Below are 21,748 nucleotides of genomic sequence, written 5' to 3'. Positions count from 1 at the left end.
TGTCAAATTTTTCTCTGAGATTGAAAAACGTCAAAAAAACACTAATTTCCCGCCTTCGCCTTTTATGTTTAGTATTGTATTTGATTTTCAGTTTTACATTTATTTTTTTGTTAAATATGAATTAGATCATTCAATGGTAAAAAGTTGTGAAAAATTAGTCCATCATTGAGTGCAAAATAGTCTAAATAGGGAATTATTTGTATTTGTTTTTTTAACTAAAATGCCTGCTATTGTTGAAACTGAAGATAATAGTGAACATTCTTCTGCGACACTTACGGATGATAATTTTGACGTTAAGAAAAGGAATAATGCATATTCTTCAAACCAGCACACTTTGTCATCTGAAGTGTATGTATTTGTCTATAATTGTTGGAATATTATGTGAATATTACTAACTAACCGAGTAGTGTTTTCTATCACGTTTATATGTTGTTTATTAATTACAGCTTTTCAAACACACATAAATCTCATTGCAATACAAAACAAATGAGTATTAAAAATATGTTCACTATGAAGAGGTCCCGAAGTCCGACAATTAATGGGGAAAGTAATCATAAACAGGTGAAAAACTATTCTCATATACATTGAAAATGCCTACCATACGAGCCCAGATATATTGTGTCCATATTGAATATGGACACATTATATCTGGGCTAAATAACAATAGCATAAACTTATGATACAATATATCCTCACCTCAAAGTCATCTCAGCTGCTAAGTTACAAAAAGATAAGAGATACACAAACAGACAGACAGATACAGTATCCTATTTATATTAGTATAAATTACTTTTAATTTCATATTTTAGTTTTTTAGTACTAGATTATTTATTAACATGTTAATCACCATGTCAGTCATATGTATCTGACAATAAGAAGTTCTACATGAGCCACATCAGACATATATGTATAACATACGCAATTTGTTAGAAGGCCATGGCAATCACAGATGTCCGATGCAAACAATACATTTGCATTATGTTTCGAAACATGCAAATGTATTGTTGGCCTATCAGGAACAATGGCTGAAAATTTCTAGGATTACTACAAACAATAAAATGAAATAAATGAACATCGAACAAAGTTTTAATATAGTGTAATATATGCCATGTCAGTCATATATGTGTAACATAAAAAGTAGTGTTTACATTAAGTGTCTTTTTTACATTTTTAACTACATGATCTAATAAAGTTACCATGGCCGATGTGAAAATTTTTCTGATAGTATCGTGGCAATTAACATGTTAAAGACACTTAAATAGTAAAGTCATTGAGAATTACCATGAGGCCAGTTATAATGCCCTGGTTATAAGTAACTGGACAATGAATACCTAAAGTTAATATCTATAACATTGCTAATCTACCCACGTTAAAATTTGAAATTTCTGCTGAGTGAGATGCTCACTGCACTTATTATTGCACTGTTTTTATTATGAATACAAGATATCTAATGAAATGTTGTAAAACTTTTATAGAAAAAACCTAAAACTATAGATAACGTAGATCAAAATGAAAATGAAGGTAATGTAACAGAAAACAACTGTGGTAATAAAATAGTACAAGAAAATACAAAACTAAATAGTTTTGATGACTGCAGTGTTAATTGTGATGATAACACTGAACAATGTGATAATGATAACACTATTCAATGCATTGAAGGTGCTTCTAATAGAGACAACAATAATGATAATATAAATAAATTAAATCTGCATACTGATACACATCTGATCTCTGAACTTAAGAGTAAAGATAATATTGCAAATGTGGAGAAATGTGACATCTGTGGGCAGTTTTTAAATAATTCTGACATCATATACTTCCAAGGACACCCACAAAATGCTGTGGAAGAATTTATAGCCTTGACAAATGAAAAGTTAGTTTTAGCCTCTGGTAAGTGTATATTTTATTGTACTGATTGATACCCTTAAAGTAAGATTATTAATTCCAGTCAGTAAAATGACATTTCCAGTGTTGCAGGTTTTTAGTCCCAAATAAATAGTCATGTGGTAGAATAGAGTTTTTACAATTAACAGTTAGTCGAGATTACATTTTTTTTATTCAATATCTAATTGCCTTTATATAAATAATAATAGTGTTAATGAATCTCTTTATACATTTTTTCCCAGCTTTTGTAATAATGTTGTAGTGGGAAATGTTAATATGCTGGTAAGGTCTATATTTCTGAAATCTATTATTTAATATGGTATGTATTAAATATTTACAATAAAAAAAAACGCTTTGATACCTAATAATATAAAGCATGACTAAATGTCTAAGTCTATTGATTGCTGAACATCACTATTGTAATGGGTCACCCTTTTTTGTATCAGTGACAGTTGCACTTGTCATTTTACTGACTGGAATTAATTGTACTTTAGTAAGAGTAATATAAAAATCTTTTACATTATTGATGAATTTGAATCTATCTATATAAAAATTTCAGCAGTACATTGTCTTTATAATGTACTTATATTACAGAATGTTGGTCTACTGACATGGGACCAGTCATAGCATTTGTATTTGTTGTATAATAAAGAAGTTGTGGGCCTAAATTAAAATAATAAAACTTTATCATAAAACTCATTAAACATGAATTTTTTAAAATATTGGATATATTCAAATATAAATTCTTTTAATAGCCGTCAACTGAAAGTCAGAGTTATCTTCAATTATAAACTTTTAAATTAGTGTTTTATTTTATTAATTTAATAACATTTTTAAATAATTTATTATTTATGCACTACATATTGAAGATGGATGGGGGAGATTTATAATATTAGTAAGATGAATGAAAATGCCGTAAATTTTCTTAACAATAATTCCTGAGTACAGAGATCTTACGAGAAATATAACTTTTTAAATTTCGCTTAATTACAAGTGAAATTTAAAAAGTTATATTTCTCGTAAGATCTCTGTCTATTGACAAAAAGATGACGGCAAATTGAGGTTTCCAATTCTTTTAATTTTTTTAAGTTAGGAAGTAAGAATGCTTTTAAATTTAATAAACTAATTCCATGAATTAATGAAATTACCTTCCACAAAATAACCAATTTCAATAAAATATTCTTTTCATATAATAATGAATAATCATGTTTCTAATCTTGATTATAGGTGAAGAAGGTGATATTATGGAAAGACCTCAAACAAACATAACAGGATTCTCTATATTTGATGAACAAGGCCATCTTTGTCCTATAGATTGTGGTCTTATAGAAAATGATATCCGTATTCATATGTCTGGATATTTAAAATCAATTTGTTCTGATTCACCAGATATTGATGAGGAATCTATCCCTGTAAAAGATGTGGGACCTATAATTGAATGGTAAATGTACAGTAAAATTATGTTGTTAATTTTATTCTCATAATATGTGATAATATTTAATAAGTATCATCAAATCAATATCATTTTAATTATCACTGTTTATTTATATTATTTTAGGTTTATTCATGGATTTGATGGAGGCCAGAGAAATTGTATTACATTATCTACTGAATTTGGGGAATATAACTTATTAAAACCTAATGAAGATTACACACCTCTAATGAATAACTTATATGAAAAAATTAGACTAAGTAAAATTGTAGTAGAATACTTAGAGGAGTATCATTACTTACAACCAACTTATGAGGATTTACTGGAAGTGCTTAGAGAAGCTACAATTCCAGAATGTGATGATAAAAAAATGAGTGAAGAAATGTTACACAAGCATGCACAATTTGTATGTGACCAAGTAGTTAGTTTAGAAACTGATGAAGATGATGAACCTTTAATAACATTACCATGTATGAGAGAATTAATTAAATTAATGGGTATAAAGTTCGGAAAACGCAAATATCGAACAAAAATAGATTACAAAAAAATTGATAAAAAGGCATGGACTAGGGCTACTACTACACCATTAGTGAGAAAAACATTCGAAAGTTTTTTTACTAATCAACTGGATAAGACTAATCATGAATTAGTTCTGAGAAGAAAAAGATGTGGGGTATGTGAAGCTTGCCAATTGCCAGATTGCGGTGAATGCAATGCTTGCAAAGCTATGGCTAAGTTTGGTGGCCATGGTCGCACCAAAAAAGCGTGTGTTCGTAGGTTATGTCCCAATATGGCGGTAGAACAAGCTAATGACTCTGAATCAGATGATGAAGATGAATTTGAAAAAATGGCTGAAAAGAAACATCAAGATAAAATAGATGATGTTGTGCCTGTTAAGTTAACTGGAAATAATAGGAAAATCAAATGGATTGGTGAACCAATTAAAGCAGATGCTACTAAAATTTATTATGAAAAAGTTGAAATTGAAGATTCGGAACTTCAAATAGGAGACTATGTTATGGTAGAAACATCACAACCAAATATACCAGCTTTAGTCGCGAGAGTTGTGTATATGTGGAAAGAAATATTTAATCCAAAATTAGGATTCTTTCATGGAGAAGTGTTTATTAGATCTTCTGATACAGTTTTAGGAGAAGTAGGTGATCCCAGAGAGATATTTTTAGGAGATAGATGTTGTCATGGAGCTCCTCTTTCTTCAATCCTAAGAAAAGCCTGTGTTGAAAAACATCAAACTCCCAGTGATTGGTTTAAGCTTGGAGGTAAAGATGTAGTTGATGACAATTTTGAAGATGATGGTAAAACATATTTTTATAAGAAGTATTATGAAAGATTCACTGCACGTTTTGAAGACCTACCAGATGATCCAAATTGCCCTAATGAATTAAGAAAACATAGATTTTGTCCCTCGTGTGAACGTAAAACTAAAAGAGATTCACGAAACATACCAAAGGTATCAGGTAAATTATTAGATTCAGAAATTGTGACAGAAAATTATAGAACCGAATGGACGACAGTTACATGGCAAAGTCATGAATATAAAAAGGGAGGTGCAGTGTTTTTAAAACCAGGAACATTTAAGCTGAAAAATAGTTTCAATAGCTCAAATAACAATATTAGTCAGAAGTTAGAGAAGGTAGATGAAGATATTTATCCTGAATATTACAGAAAAAGCGACAATAACTTACGAGGGTCAAATATTGATACAGGTGAACCTTTCTGTGTGGGTTACATAGCAGCTGTAATGGCTGGAGGGGACGGACCACTTATTGTACCGCAAGATATTTATCTTAAAGTTAATGTATTGTATAGACCTGAAAATACAACTACAAGGTTTCCCCAGCATGAAGATCTTAATCTTGTTTATTGGAGTGATGAAATACGAGAAGTTCCTTTTTCTGCTGTTGTAGGACCCTGTCATTTGATTTATGAACAAAATATACCACAAAATTGCACCTTACAGGATTGGTTAGAAGCTGATCCAATTAGATTTTACTTCAGAATGGCATTCAACAAGGAATCTGGTCAATTCATAGATATACCGCAACATGCAATGAGCATTGGTCGTATCGATAAAGGAAAAGACAAAGGGAAGGGGAAAGGAAAATCAAGTAAGCCTATGAATGGAAATAATACTAAATTAGATGATATTAAAATAAGACCATTAAGAACTTTAGATGTTTTTGCGGGATGTGGCGGGTTATCGGATGGTCTACACCAAGCTGGCATAGCAGAGTGCAAGTGGGCTATAGAAAATTTAGAAGCTGCAGCACATGCATATTCTCTCAATAATAAAAATTGTATAGTTTTTAATGAAGATTGCAATGCATTATTAAAGGATGCTATAGATGGTGTCACACATCGCAGTGGATTGCGCCTTCCCATGCAGGGCGAAGTGGAACTGTTGTGTGGAGGGCCCCCCTGTCAGGGTTTCTCTGGTATGAATAGATTCAATTCAAGGGAATACTCCAATTTCAAAAATTCATTAGTGGCTTCTTATTTGTCTTATTGCGATTATTATCGACCAAAATATTTCATCCTAGAAAACGTGCGTAACTTCGTTGCTTTTAAAAAAGGAATGGTTTTAAAATTGACACTCAGGGCTTTATTGGATATGGGTTATCAGTGTACATTTGGCATATTACAAGCAGGAAACTATGGGGTGCCACAAACTAGGCGGAGATTAATAATTTTAGCAGCAGCGCCGGGATATAAATTGCCTTCATACCCAGAACCTACACACGTTTTTAGTCGGCGCGCTTGCTCTTTGACCACTACTATAGACGGAAAAAGGTTCGTTACAAATATCCAATGGGACGACTCAGCTCCTAGAAGAACATGTACGATACACGACGCCATGAGCGATTTGCCACGCATATGTAATGGAGCTAACAAAATTGATATAGATTACGGTTCTATGCCAGAAAGTCATTTCCAACGCTTAATAAGAAGTAAGGATGAATCAGCAAAATTGCGAGATCATATTTGTAAAAATATGGCCCCACTGATACAAGCAAGGATATCTAGAATTCCCACCACTGCAGGATCAGACTGGAGAGATCTACCAAACATATCAGTAACATTATCTGATGGGAGCAAATGTAAGGTATGTAACAACTACACATAATCATACCAAATCATAGTTGCAATGGTCTTATTATTTTGTTGCTGCATGGTAGCTTTGTTCATTAATTTATTTGGAATCTTATCGTTTGAGTCAGATAGACGAAATATTGAAATAATTAATAAATACTGAGTATTTCTATCAGGTCTAATAAAAGAGTCTAATATTCACGCCGGATCACTTACGTAGTAAATAAAGGGAACCAAGTACAATTAGTTTACCTTGGTACAACTCATACTTATTCATAACTTGTCTCATATATTCACGCCAGCTCCTTAAATTCATTATTCCTCTAATTATTATCATATTTACAAATAGACGTAGCAACAGCTAAACTTATCTATTTCAGTTATTTCCATTGTTTTATGTCGTATGGTATTTTATTATAGCGTAAAGCAGCGGACACAAACACAGTATTTATTTTTCAAAAGGGGGTGATCTGCTCCAATTATGGTATAGGTTCCAAGGAGTCTCTTAGAGAGTACTTTAAGATTCAAGTTGTTCAGTTGCTTCTCAATACATTTACGAAAAGATCATGTACACCAGTAAAAATGTTGAGTTTAAAAAAAGGTAGCGATTACACTAATAACAGTTGCAATTTTCTTTCGCCTGTTACATGGGATCTATTATGCGACTTGGAGGCTTTTCTTAAACAAACGATTGGTCTACAGGTGTTGCAGTATCGCTATGAAGACAAGAAGAACGGACAATCTCGCAGTGGCGCCCTGCGCGGCGTGTGCGCGTGCGCAGCCGGCGGCGGTTGTTCATCCGCCGACAAGCAGGAACACACGCTCATACCCTGGTGCCTGCCGCACACGGCCAACCGCCACAACAACTGGGCTGGACTCTATGGTGCGTATTAGTAGGTGAAATTATTATTAAATATATGAAGGCTCATCACCATGCTTTTTATGGCTAGCTAACATGACATTGACAAGTGATCAAGATTAGAAATATATTTGTTTACTTTATTATTGTTGCTAATTCTTTTCTACTATATCAAAGCTCGTATCTATGTGTACAAACATATATTTTCATCTATCACAATAACAATCACACTGATGAGCCTTTTCGCACTGCTGCAGCACGTAGAATTTAGTGACATACACGCATTATATGACATTTTGTCGTTTAGTTGTTTTGTTATTATTGTTACTATTTACTGTGTCTATATTTTACTTGCACAAGCAAGTAACTTGCACAAGCAAGTAACTTGCTTGCATCAAATATATTTTTTAAATTTGATGAAATTTTGTGGTTTGGAGGCATTAACATGTTCGATTCCGTCGTCTCTATTAATTACCCTTATATATAATACTGTCAATAAATTCGTGGTAATACTATAATTGAATTATCTATAACTTGCCGCAATATTTTTTTTTTCTCTTTATTTTTTTTAGGGATTTTTGTGCACAAAATGTGATGATGATAATCCCATCGTACCTATACCAAATAACAAAAATAAACTAAAAAACAACTACAGAACTTAGACTAATATGATACCATCCAGAACAATAACTTGGCTGCATCGGAAGCTGGTTCTGCCAATATTTCATGAAATACTCCTATGTCTAACCTATTTAACATTAAAGCTTGGATAGTATATTCTCTTTTATATGCATTACGAACACATTCCATCAAAATATGATGCAGATGTTCTTCTTTCCCACAAGCTTCACAATTAGGGTATGTCACTTTTTTCATTAAATAAGCAAATTTATTTAATGGAATGTGTCCGGAACGAAGTCTATTACCGCAATTATACGGAGTTTTGAAAAAAGAAACGAAGTATGAGGAAGTTGTGTTATCCATCTACTATCTAATGACATACATTCGAAAAAAAATACCTTCGATAGTAGTTTAAATTTTTTATTTAAAATAATTTTAATTTTGTAATGATTGTTTCCGACAGGGCGGCTGTCATGGGACGGGTACTTTAGCACGACGGTAACCGACCCCGAGCCGATGGGGAAGCAAGGCCGTGTGCTGCATCCCGATCAGCCCCGTGTAGTATCCGTGCGGGAATGCGCACGTTCACAGGGCTTCCGTGACACATACCTCTTCGTTGGCTCCGTGCTCGACAAACATCGACAGGTTTAATAAATCATACATTTTCTTTTAATAGTTGATAATGGAATGGCGCTTTCGCCTGCACTAACTGCGGTAAAACAGGACACCAGTGAAGGATGATTAGATGATAATGAGGTCAAGTAAAGTTAACCAGTAGGTATTACAATGGTTTCTAGTAGGAACTTTGAGGTCTATACAAAACTTTATATATGTACTATAAATAACAATGAACAATGCATAGTTATAATATCTAAATGTTTGTATAGGGATCCAATATTTAATCGATATTCATTGTATTAATAATTATTTATAATTATGCAGGTCGGCAATGCAGTGCCCCCACCACTCGGAGCTGCTGTAGGGAGAGAAATAAAGAAGGCGCTAACTAGGACTTTGAACAAAAATCAAGCCTAAATATATTTTATTACATCATTATATATTTTTATGAACACATCAAAATAAATCATGTCAAAGCAATTGTGGGTATATTATTTTAAAACGTCTGTCGTTGAATGCGGTATTATAATTTTTTTAAAGTTATTTATACAAAATTATTTCTAGTAAGTCGAATAATAGTGTCATATATATATATATAAATACCACACAAATAACTATGTTTAACGTTAATTACTGAGGTAGATCACGAGTCATCTGTGTGAGTATATCTAATTCACTTATTTAAGTCACCAAGTAGCTTCATTTACAAACTGTTTTGATTAAAAGTGACAAGGCAGTGAGATTACAGGATATGGGGGCAAGACTTCTTAGTCTCCCGGATTGACAACACATTTGTGGTACCACAGGCGTTACATAAGAATGTAATGTCCCTGTTACCGTCCATTTACCTGGGCGATAGTAACCTTCATTTATATTATTATTATTAGGTACATTACCTTCAGATGGCCATCAACAAGAAAATTAAAACACTAGCAAATAAATTAATAACATTTATTTGTTCACATGCTTAGTTTTTCGTTTGATACTTTTTACTAATAAACTAAGTTCTGCGTCTTGTTTCGATTTCTTAGGTTGCGGTTGGTTGGCAAGCGATTCTGTAGGCCTCCTACGCAATTTTTCTTCAATAAGTCTCTCCATGTTCTTAGTTTTCTTAAAGTTTGGATTACTTGGATCAATGTTATAATGATGTGAATTATATAACGCTGAAAATCTTTCATCATTCACATCTATTTCGAAATCTGGCAGGGATTGCTTTTGTGACATTATTTTTTCTTTAAGTTTCCTTTTCCCTTTCAATCTTTTCGATACTATTTCTGCCTCTTGGATTTTTTTTAGACTGAAGTGTACCTTACCATCTTCATCATCCAACAGTAATTCTAATTCTGCTTTTCCCTTTTCGTTTATTTCATCTACCTCACTACTGTTCACATTAGAGTTTTTGGTATTCTTTTTTTTACTATTTTTAAATTCAGGTTTATTGAATTCTTCAGCAAAGTAGGGATCATTCATGTCAATATCCGAAGGAATATCATCAGATGAGTTATTTTCGTCATCGGATGCACTACCTTCGGATTTTACCGTTTCATTATTTTTTAATTTCTTTTGCTTTTTCTTCTCCTTTCGCTTTTTCAATAATTTTTCAAATGGGGTCAAATTTTTGTTGTCTGAAAAAAATGCAATAAAATTACCTTGTAATATTTTAGTTATTACATATAAATAAATAATATTTATGTTTATGTGCATACTACATTTGCAAACAATGCTACTGTAACACATAATATGTGGATACATAAATATATCTAATCATAATAGTGCACATTATGTATGTGCACTATTTTTTTATTAGATATATTATTTAACATACAATATTTGCTTAATATATACCTTCATCAGTTTTCTTTTTCACTAGCTCTTCTGCTTTGTCTTTAAGTCCGAGGCCCCAGGTTATTTCCATTTCCATATCTTTATTTTTCTTCTTTTCCTCTTTATTCTCAATGTCATCCAGTAACATCTTATATTTATTTATAGGATCTTCATCTTCATTATCCGGTTGAGAATAATCTTTTTCTTCTGTGATATTTTCATCTGAAATGGTATTGATAATTTCATTATGTAATTTAGGCTATTTATATTGAGAGAGTCTGGGGCAAACATCGAATTTCCAGTAGATGACAGCAAAAAACTTAGTGTGCTAATTTTCTTATTCCCAATATTCAAATACCAGAGTAAACTATGTCTCTCTGGGGGGAAAGGGGATTATTAGCAATGTGAATTGATTATTTTATTGCTAACAATGTACCATGTCAGGTTGACCTCCACGCGGTTCCTCCTGGAAACCATCGTGATGAATTTTTGGTGAATTTGTCACGATGGGCTAACTGACCTGACCTCCTGTTCATCTTCCCCTGCCCCTCTGGATCTGGTGCCCCGCCAGCGTAATCCATTGGCGCAGGCGGGTACACCATTCCATTTTCATCTATAAAAAAACAACTATGTCTACCTGTTAACATAATAATGATATTTGACGCGAAGATAGACGTAAACTATCTTTTATCTTAAAGACAGCAGACGAAGTCGGAGGTAACAGTGCAGTATATATATGTATATCTCACCTTCGTCACTGCTCGACGCTAAGTATTCTTTTAAATCTAGGTCGTCAATTTTGCCAGTGAGTGCACCACGTATCATATCAGTACGGTTGGGGTTAGTAGTATCCCATGTTAGTTCAACTTTAGCTTGTTGTAATGCTGTCGTTGTGAACAATCGAGGTCGGTATTTGTTCAAATCAGGTATTTTAGTACAAACTTCACGTGGTTCCTGAAACAAATAATACATTTATATATATGATTTTGAATTTGAAATTACAACTCCCACATGTTATGTAATACAAAGTCGTCTACGTATCTCAGTATCACCCAATTCACCCTTTTTTTTTTTTTTTTCCTCGACTGGCAACATTACCGATAACTGTCTTTGTCAGCTGGCCCTAATAATTAATTACTTTTATCTAATTTATTATTCAATTTTTTTAGTGTAATTGATATAATTAGTGAGTTTAAGCTATAAAAAGTATCGATTGTTGTTTGTGTTCATTTTTATATAGTATTTGTGTACAAAAATCGACACATAAATATTTCTTACCGGTCAACTGTCAAAGTTCGTAATAAACTTATATTTACATTAATCTTGTACATGTTATCGCGTAATTCAATTTAAATTATTATAACATTCCTTTATTGTTACTTATTTTGTAATACATGTTAATTTTGTGGTAACTTTAAAAGTGATTTACAGTTGTGCGTCGAGGAAAAAAAAAATTACCCACTAACCAAATATTGTAAGTACTAACTGAAATATAATTAATTCTTACATTAAAATACACAACAAGAGAGTGAAACTTTCACTAATTTAAATAATTATTTGTATATATTTCAATAACAATACTGAATCTTCTAGAATTGGTTGTTTTTAATTCTATTATTTGAGCTTGTGTAGTACCCCAAGAAACCCATTCTTACAAGTAATAATATTTAGTATTGTTATTTATAATTAACAAATTTACTAAAATTACTTACATATTAAATATTACATTGGTTTTATATATTTATAAATAAATATATTGTAAGGAAATAGCACACATTCTAAATTCCATTAAGTTCCTTTATATTTAAATTAATTACTCAGCATATTTAATAATGATGTCCCGAAGAGCCTGTGATCTTGATGCTAAACTTAAGGTGGCACTCGTTGAATTAAAGAAAACCCAAGACTTGAATAAAGTGTTGTTACAGGAACGGGATGATAGTGAAATAGAGATGAAATCTCTATTTGACAAATATGTGGCCCTGAAGGGGGAACTTGTAGACATTAATGTGTTCTGTGAGGACCTACGCGTTGACAGGGATAGACTTCAGGAACTTGTTAATGAATATGATCACTGCAGGGACACATATGAGTCAAATTTACAGCGTATCACTCACCTCGAGAGACACCTTGAGGAAGCACAAGCACATAGTGAATCTATGTTGGAACACAAACGGGTGAGTAGCTACAATAACACCTTAGATCTGTATACAGAATTGTTAAATGTCACTTGTGATCAAAAGTCTACTCAGCCGTTGGTGACCATAGATTTAACTAATACACCCAGCTCAAACAGTTGTATTAGTCAATTTAATAGTGTCAATAAATTAAAAAAATATATAAAAATAAACAAATTTATTAAAAAGTCAGAAAAGTTAGTGAGAACTCATACTAAATGTTTAAAATCTATAAATATTAGAAGACAAAAATTAGACCTGTTACAAGAACTTCAAAATTGTAAAACAAATTTACATGATAAGGATTTAGAACAAAATAAATTAAAGAGTAAAATTCAAGAGTTAGAATCTTCATTATCTAATTTAACAAAAAAATATGAGTGTGCTCAACTTGAAATTAATAATTATAGTAAATCGCTGGATAAATTAATTGAGTTGGGAAATTACAACATGGAGCGGTTCACCTCATTGACAGAGAAATGTTGTTGTGAGACACCTGAATCTCCTAAATCTTGTCAGTATAGCCCTAATGGAAATAACAATAAGTCAATCACATCGGTTTTGACTGAGTCAATCACTCCTTGTTCTAGTTTACTCAATTCTAACTTGTCTTTAAAAACTGATAATTGTAATGTTGCACCAGTACGAAGGACAATTATTTATTCAGATGAATATGGTAAGGGTCTGGGCCGTTCATTATCAGAAAGTCTATATCAACATGTCATAAATAATTGTCTTCCTGGTGCTTCATTGCCTAATATTTTAAATAAGGTGGTTAATGGTAGGTATGATAAGTTAACCACATTAGTCATTGCTTTAGGCAACTGTTTATATGTAAAAAAAAGTCATGTAATTAAACTTGTAAACTCTTTGCTTAATATTGCTGAGCTGGGCATAGGTAAAATAATATTATGTGCATTTCCTTACTGTCGTTCTCTGACCATTGAACAAAATAAGTTCATATATTATATTAATAATTTAATTTATAATATGACATGTCGTCATAATGACTTTTTATTTTTTGATAGTAACAAATTTGTTACAAACTTTTGTATGACTGGAGATAGATTTTATCTGCCTAAAAAACAAATAACAAATATAGCTAGTTTACTAGCTTATAATATAAATGACCCCATTATAAGTAATATAATGGGTTGCATTAATCCAATTAGTAGTACTTGTACTAATGTTAATACTAAACTTACTGAAAATATTGACATAAATATTGATTCTAGTAAGAATCCTTTTATTTACAAAAATTTAAATATGACTGCAGATTTAAACTGCTGAAAAAGACAAAGGGAAAGCTATCAGAATTGAAAATTGTTCACCAGAACATACAAAGTTTTCTCGGCTGTGAATTAATTATTCAATTGTTCTTAGAAAAAAATAATATAGATGTTCTATGTTTAACTGAACATTGGCTCAAAGTGAGCAATATGATGTTCAGCTTAAACAATTATAATATTGTCAGCTGCTTTAATAGAAAAATAGTAAATAGAGGAGGTTCTATGATATTGGTGAAAAATAATATAAAAGTAAAAGAACGTAGTGATATTGGCAATCTTTCTGTTGAATGTTGTATTGAAATTTCCTGTGTGGAACTAGACAATTATATAGTTATATGTGTATATAGACCTCCAAATAGTGATTATAATTTATTTGAAGAGGTAATGGAGGATATTTTAAAAAGAGTATTTAATATTAACAAAAAAATTATAGTGTGTGGTGATTTCAATGTTGACATTTTATCACATAATACCACAAAAACTAAATTAATGAGTTTATTTCAATCTTTTGACTTGAGTAATGTCTTCCACGAACCCACTCGTATCACTGCCACGTCTGCTACTTGCTTGGATAACATATTTAGCAACAGTGAGTATTTAGATAAAATAATAATATACAACCTTCCTTCTGATCACTGTGGTCAAATAGTTATTTTTCCAAATCACTTAAACAAAATTGGGAAAATTAATTTATTAAAAAGAGACTTGACTAGTTATAAGATAAATAAATTTAAAATATCAGTTCCTAGTAAATTAGATTTTTATCTTCCATCTAATGAACCTAACAAACTTTATACAGATTTCTTCAATATTGTTTCTAACGAATATAATAAGGCTTTTAACAAAAAAACTATCAGTATTATTAACAAAACAAAATTTTCAGAATGGGCTACAAAGGGAATTCTTAAAAGTAGAAATATATTATTTGATTTATATGCTCAAAAAAAATACCGTTTCGATAGTACATTCGTAAATTATGTAAAAAGATACTCAAAAACTTTTAAAAAGGTATGTAATGTAGCAAAGTCTAATTATCTAAATAAAAAAATTAAAGAGTCCAAGGATAAGATAAGGACAGTGTGGAATATTATTAACAAAGAAACTGGCAAAGTTAAAAGTCCATATAACGATTTTACGTTAAATTATAATGATAAACTAGTAACGTCCACAAAAGAAATAGTCAATATTTTTGAAAATTTTTTCGCTAATATTCCAACTGATATTACTTCCTCTTTGGACTCTTCTCCTAGTACAGCTAAATCATTCCTTATTGACAATGTTGTTTCTTGTCCGGTTACATTTAAATTTACATTTATTGACATTGCTACAATTACTAAAACATTTAAACAATTAAATTTAAAAAATACTGAAGACCATTGGGGCATGTCTGTTAAAGTTATTAACACCGCTATAGATGTTATTGCTCCATATTTAGTAATTATTTTCAATAAATGTATTTCTGATGGTGTTTTTCCCAATTTAATGAAACATAGCAAAATAACTCCACTCTTTAAGTCAGGAGAAAAAACTGTGGTAGGTAATTATAGGCCTATATCTATCTTACCAGTATTGAGTAAAGTGTTTGAAAAAATTATGCTCAATCAAATGCTGCAACACTTTAAAGTAAATAAACTGCTTCACAGTCGACAATTTGGTTTCACGGCCGGTAAATCAACTACTGATGCCGGTGTAGCTCTCATTAAATATATATTTGATTCTTGGGAGAGGTCTCAGGATGCAGTCGGTGTATTTTGTGATCTTTCAAAAGCATTTGATTGCGTTGAACATGAAACACTTTTGCTCAAACTTGAACATTACGGTATTAGATATGAAGCACAAAGCATGATGAAATCCTATCTAAATAATAGAATGCAAGTTGTCGAAATAAATGGTGTAAAGTCTGAGGGAACTAGTATTAAAATGGGTGTTCCTCAGGGCTCTATTTTAGGTCCTTTCTTATTTTTAGTTTACATAAATGATCTTCCTTATATGGTAGAAAAGATAGCTGACATAGTTCTGTTTGCTGATGATACTTCATTAGTATTCAAAGTCAATCGACATATTGATGATTTGGACGAAGTAAACGGTGCTCTTTCTTATGTTTTAAAATGGTTTACGGCTAATAATATGTTACTAAATGCAAATAAAACTAAATGTATCAAATTTACTCTCCCCAATGTAAGGCCGGTAGATTCAAAAATCACGTTGGACAATAAACCTATTAATTTTGTGGATGATACTGTATTTCTAGGTATCACATTAGATTCCAAGTTGCAATGGGGCGCTCATATTACTAAATTAGCGAGTCGACTTAGTTCCGCCGCTTATGCGGTAAGAAGAATTAAACAATTAACAGACGTGGCAACGGCTAAACTTGTGTACTTTAGCTATTTCCATAGCATTATGTCGTATGGTATTTTGTTATGGGGTAAAGCAGCTGATATAAATACAATATTTATTTTACAAAAGAGGGCCATTCGCTCCATTTATAGCATGGGTTCCAGGGAGTCTTTGCGAGAGTGCTTTAAGGAATCAAATATCCTCACCGTTGCTTCTCAATATATTTATGAAAATATCATGTATGCCAGGAAGAATATAGACAGTTTCAAAAGAGTTAGTGATTGCACTAATAAAAGCTTACGTAACAATAACAAACTGATTTTACCTAAATGTCGTTTGGCTAAAGTTAGTAACTCGTTTTATGGCAATTGCGTAAGGTTTTACAATAAAATACCAGAGTCTGTTATAAATCTGCCAGAAAAAAGATTTAAATGTCAAATAAAACACTTCCTTTGCAAAAAGGCTTACTATAAAATTGAAGAATTCGTTAACGATAATAATGTTTCTGTAGAAAAATTTTAAATACATAGCACTGACAATATTATCTGATTACACTAATAATGAGTGCGTAGCGATTTCTATGTTGATTGTCGCATGCCTCTTACTTGTTACACTGTAATTATTTATATAAAAAAAAACATCTATTAAAAAGAGCAACACACAAGTTTCTTGCTCATTCTTCTTGTGATGAATCTGCATTCCGAATGAGTGGTAGAATCAAAATATGACTATTCAAAAGTGCTTGTAATGAGTTTATTTGAATAAAGATTATTTCTATTTCTATTTCTATTTCTATTCAGCCTCCAGAAAGCACCTCCTTTGTAGGCTGTAACTGGAGATTGATATATTGCAATGAAGTTAAAGGACACCTCAGGAATAGTGTGCTACTTACTACTGTCTTATGATAACATTGTGTCCCTGAGGCACTTACTGCATGGTTGTTTGCTAACAGCTTGTTAACCAATGCGAATATTATAAATAAATAACCCTCGATAATTAACACAGTGCCATCTAGTCCCACGGTAAGCAGAGCTTGTGTTATGGGTACTAGACATCTGATATAAATATATTTTTTTAAATACATACATAAAATACATAGGATACACTCCGTCCGACACAAACAATAATACTCACGAATACAAATATTTGCACCGTGCGAGGAATCGAAACCGCGACCTTCGTAAGTGAACTACCGTACCGCTAGACCACCGAAGCCGTCGATTGTGTTATGATAAAACAAAGCATTATTATATAACAAAACAATTACCTGATCAAAATTGACATCATCAGGAATGAATCTCATGTCGAGATGTGTGGCGCTGCTTTCATACTCCATACCATCGCATTCATTATACAACTTGTCAGCGGTGGCCACAGAGTCGCATTCCACAACAGCATAATAGTATTTTAGTCTGTTTAGTTGATAGCGTCGAAGCTTCTCCATATGGTATGTGGAACCTAATAAATTTTGATGGATAAGTTTGGATTTGTGCATAAGCATGTACCCGTAGAGTAACTACGGGTATACGCTGATGGTGCACCAGCGGAGGAAGATGTTTCTGGTGTAGCCATCGTTGCAAATTCACCAGGAACTAACGGCGACGGATTCCAGGACATGAACCTAACGGGGTACATTGGAGGGAAGGTGATTGTTAGTAATGTGGACTCATTACTTGCAATGTACCATGTCAGGTTGACCTCCACACAGTTCCCTTGGAAACCATTGTGATAAATTTCTGGTGAATTTGTCACGATGGGCTAACTGACCTGATCTCATATTCATTTTATCATCCTCCACTGGTGCTCCCCCAGCGTAAACCGTTAGCCCCGGCGGTGTACCATTCCATTATCATCCATAAAACATCATTATTCATATCATACATGATTATATATCATTGTATGCAATGGTTCCCAGTCCTCATTATCAACTATTGCCATTCTTGAAATTGCAAAGAATGAATGGAAGACTAAACATATAATAGGCTAAAATCGATGGGTTACAATTTTCTAATAAGCCTTTAAGAGTTGCATGACTTGCAGTTGCAACTATGGAAATATAATATTGACCCAGGACAATTAACACTGCTCTATAGTTTGAAACTAACCAGAGCTTATGCAAAAATATCATCTTATACTCTTAATACTTGTAGTATTAAACAACTTACAGATGATTGTTTTGGCATTAAAAACAATATATAATACAGAAATAACGCAGTTTTTAACATGGTTTCTAATATTTGCTAAATATTGTTTTTTTTCTGTATCAAATAAGAATAGTAAATAGAAATAAAGTAAGTGTTAAAGATTCTTTCTTTAGTCCTTCTACCCAATTTCACCCAATATTACACTAAATCTATTCATTTATATTTACTCTATTATTTATCTAACATTTATATTCAAACAGATTATATACATAAATTCTAACTAAGTATAACTTTAAATAAGAATAACAAAGCACCTTCTTCATTTTCGCCATTGTCTGATAAATCAGTATCCTCATCATTAACTTGTTCAGTTAATTCAATAGGTCCACGCACCTCTTCTTGTTCCATTCTCTTGAGTCCATACTCAGAAGGATAGATCTGAAATATCAATAAGCTAATTTGAAATAATTTGATTTAAGTTTTGGTTGATGGTTTTATTTTCTGAGTATTTTATGAAATACTATATTTTCATTATGTTTAAGATAAACATAATGAAAATATATAATGTAAACTAACACAATATAAACCTACAATTTACACAACATATATATATACATGTATAGATGATATATATAATATACATGTATGTAAGACAAACATTTTGACAAAGAATAGGCGTTGGTGGTAGAAGGTAAAAATTTAGGGTTGCATATATTTATTAATACCAACACATAATAAAATAAAAAAATTTATTACAATGATATAATGATACTAACCGTAATTTTAAGAATGACACCTCCTGTAGGAAGAAATGAGTTTAATAAAACCATTATATCTGCAGCTTTGATGTTATCCCAATCCATATTGCAAACTGCAATTCTGTAATAATAAAACATTCACTTATATTAGTAAGTTTTATTAGGAAGGAGCAAGGCCAGAAATTAAAGATAACATAAGAATTGCTAACCTGTTCTATTTTAAGTGACAGATAGAAAATCTAGTTGCTATGGAAAATAGGCCAAATATTAAAGAGACTTTAGAAGTCAGATTCAGCTGTAGAAAGTAAACTTTTCTCATTAATAATCTCTTTAATGTTTTTATTGTATAAATGATGCTCACATTTCTTATTAAACATATTTAGATATTACATAGATATCTGTACATATAAATAAAATTGGCGTGTCTGTTTGTAATATTGAAATAACCATTTTTTACTATGGTATGGAATATAAATACGGTACATACACCAAAATAACATTTTTTACAATTTTTGTGTCAGTTTGTTTTCGTCCGATTTTGACGGGACTTTTTTGGCAGGTAGCTGGTGTAATAAGGAGTAACTTAGACTACTTTTATTTTAGAAAAATAAAGTTAAGTTCTATGTGGGAACAGTTAGTTTATTATAAATACATTATAAATTGAGTATTTGGTATTGTATGTTTAAAAGTTAATGTACACCACCTTGAACACAAAAAGATTGCAGAAAGCACTGCACAAAATAAAAACATGTTACAGATTTAACATGTTTTCCTGCAAAATACAAAGAACAATCAAATTATAATGGGTGTGGGGATGCAATGTCATGACATGCTAGAGGGTATTTCAATTACGTATAATTATAAGAAGAAAATCATAAAGAAACCTTCTAGTAGACTCGTCGGTGGTGCCTGCATCGCCGTCCAGTTCACCCCATTCATGCTCGAGTTCACTTTTTTCCTCATCTGCACTGTCATCATCAGAAGAACTGTCAGTTAGAAGTACTCCTGAAAAGAAATTATTTCAATTTATTAGAATTAGACGTTACCAATGCATATCATCCAAGTCTGCATTATAAAAGTAGCGTCAAAGATAACTATTCAAATGTAATGTACTCTTTGCTGTCTACTTCATTCTCTATTGTCTTACAAATGTGATTATGTAGTACAATAAAAAAATTACCCTTTTCATGACAAAGTTAGTAATATGTATCTATTATAATAACACTGAAAAGTCAAAAAACCTTATTTTTTCATTGTTGGTTTCATCATTATGTATTTACTTGTTGTGATAAATATATTTAAAAGTCTTTTACAAGTGGATGAACATAAGGGACTATTGGGTTCCTATTATATACATATATATATAATATAATAGGTAATAAAAAAAATATATTATAAATAATAAAAAATAAAGTTGTAAGGATTAAGATTATTTTGTTTTATAAGTTGAAACCATCTCTAATGTAATGTAATGTATATTTTATGATAAAGTAAAAATAAAATATATTTTTATAGCAGCTAAACTGCTAACTGACAGAAACAACATATAATATCACTCTTTAGGGTGTTATTTATGCTACTATGAAAATTTCCAGAGGCTTATTTACATAAATTCACTTATATTTGTTATATTATGAGTGTAGTCTGCTATACAGAAGATACATTTATACGTCACTACCAAAATTTTTACCTTCTCCACGGGCATAGTCAATATCTAAATCCAATAACCTTTGTTTAATTTTATGGTCAAGTTTAGCACGCACCAGTTTGTCATTTTGTAACTTATTAACATCTTGATTATTTTCCTCTAAATCTACGCTTGGTGGCCGTCTCACAAATTGACCGGGTATGCTACTATTCTGTTCCGATGGATCAGAGTTAGAGCCTTCGTTAGAACTATCCTCAGATTCATCCAATTCATAATATTTCCTCAAATTTTCTGTAGATGTTTCGCTTATTGGTCTTCCTCGTTTATCTACCGTATATTTCACTTTAAATTTCTCATCACTAAACATAGATTGAAACCTTTTATCAATTTTAACCTTTCTTTCATGTTTTGGAATTTGTTTGTAGCGTGGATCATTCAGATATTTTGTAAAACGATTGTCTTTTAGAATATTAGTCATGGTTTTAATTGTTAAATAAACAGCATACGTTTTTCCTGTAATAATTTATAATCACTATATTCACTGACTAAAAAATGTTAATAATTTATTTATAAAAATTGTATATGGGAACACGATCATGCTCATGTAAAACAGTGTCCATCCATGTGTGTTTGACAGTTAAGGTGACAGTTTGGTGACGATGTCATATGCTTACAGTGTTTATATGTTTCGAGTTTTTAGCGCAGCCTCACACTGACCGATTCTGTTCTGTTCTGCTATTTAATATCATTTTATCTGTGGTTCTACTGAGAATGGAAAAGAAAAGACTTTAAAAGAGGAAAGTTTATTCAATTATACCTTTCTAATGCATTTGGAAATAGTTATATATCTTCATTAATAATATTAGCAACATGACATGATATCGGCCATTCAAATATGAATCAAATCTTAAATAAAATAAAGATTTTCTAACGTAGATAGTTGTTCAGCCTTAGAATACACTTTGAAATTTATTTTCTAGCCTAAGTTACTCCTTATTACATCAGCTACCTGCCAAAAAACTGCCATCAATATCGGTTCAGCA

General features: G+C 31.5%; 2 protein-coding genes across 2 annotated transcripts; one reads left to right on the top strand and one right to left on the bottom strand.

Annotated features, from left to right (window-relative positions):
• Positions 1 to 28: 28 nt before the first annotated feature.
• On the top strand, positions 29 to 8,996 carry LOC131846174 (DNA (cytosine-5)-methyltransferase PliMCI-like). The gene is made up of 8 exons (XM_059195418.1): positions 29 to 348; positions 447 to 561; positions 1,476 to 1,890; positions 3,112 to 3,325; positions 3,443 to 6,440; positions 7,130 to 7,310; positions 8,371 to 8,552; positions 8,850 to 8,996. Exons 1-8 carry the CDS (start codon positions 221 to 223, stop codon positions 8,940 to 8,942), a joined length of 4,326 nt encoding a protein of 1,441 aa, XP_059051401.1. The 5' UTR covers positions 29 to 220; the 3' UTR covers positions 8,943 to 8,996.
• A 466-nt stretch (positions 8,997 to 9,462) lies between these two features.
• LOC131846261 (ESF1 homolog) lies at positions 9,463 to 21,326 on the bottom strand. The gene is made up of 8 exons (XM_059195527.1): positions 20,748 to 21,326; positions 19,942 to 20,062; positions 19,076 to 19,178; positions 18,614 to 18,737; positions 17,423 to 17,613; positions 11,099 to 11,303; positions 10,371 to 10,571; positions 9,463 to 10,150 (listed from the first exon to the last, which is right to left on the bottom strand). The coding sequence occupies exons 1-8, from the start codon at positions 21,181 to 21,183 to the stop codon at positions 9,477 to 9,479; spliced, it is 2,055 nt and encodes a 684-aa protein (XP_059051510.1). The 5' UTR covers positions 21,184 to 21,326; the 3' UTR covers positions 9,463 to 9,476.
• Between the last annotated feature and the right edge of the window lie 422 nt (positions 21,327 to 21,748).

The sequence above is a fragment of the Achroia grisella genome, unplaced genomic scaffold, assembly GCF_030625045.1.
Source record: "Achroia grisella isolate CSIRO2021 unplaced genomic scaffold, CSIRO_AGI_Agris_v1 utg109, whole genome shotgun sequence".
NCBI lineage: Eukaryota > Metazoa > Arthropoda > Insecta > Lepidoptera > Pyralidae > Achroia > Achroia grisella.
Note: the sequence above shows the minus strand (reverse complement) of the source record. Positions and strands in the feature narration are given on the sequence as shown.

Excerpts from the sequence above, each read along its gene's own strand:
- LOC131846174 (XM_059195418.1), top strand. The coding sequence starts at position 221 with ATGCCTGCTATTGTTGAAACTGAAGATAATAGTGAACATTCTTCTGCG. Across the intron at positions 3,326-3,442 it reads GTGGGACCTATAATTGAATG|GTTTATTCATGGATTTGATG; the intron begins GTAAATGTACAG and ends ATATTATTTTAG. Across the intron at positions 8,553-8,849 it reads TGCTCGACAAACATCGACAG|GTCGGCAATGCAGTGCCCCC; the intron begins GTTTAATAAATC and ends ATAATTATGCAG.
- LOC131846261 (XM_059195527.1), bottom strand. The coding sequence starts at position 21,183 with ATGACTAATATTCTAAAAGACAATCGTTTTACAAAATATCTGAATGAT. Across the intron at positions 19,179-19,941 it reads ACCGACGAGTCTACTAGAAG|AATTGCAGTTTGCAATATGG; the intron begins GTTTCTTTATGA and ends TTATTATTACAG. Across the intron at positions 11,304-17,422 it reads ATGATGTCAATTTTGATCAG|GAACCACGTGAAGTTTGTAC; the intron begins GTAATTGTTTTG and ends TATTTGTTTCAG.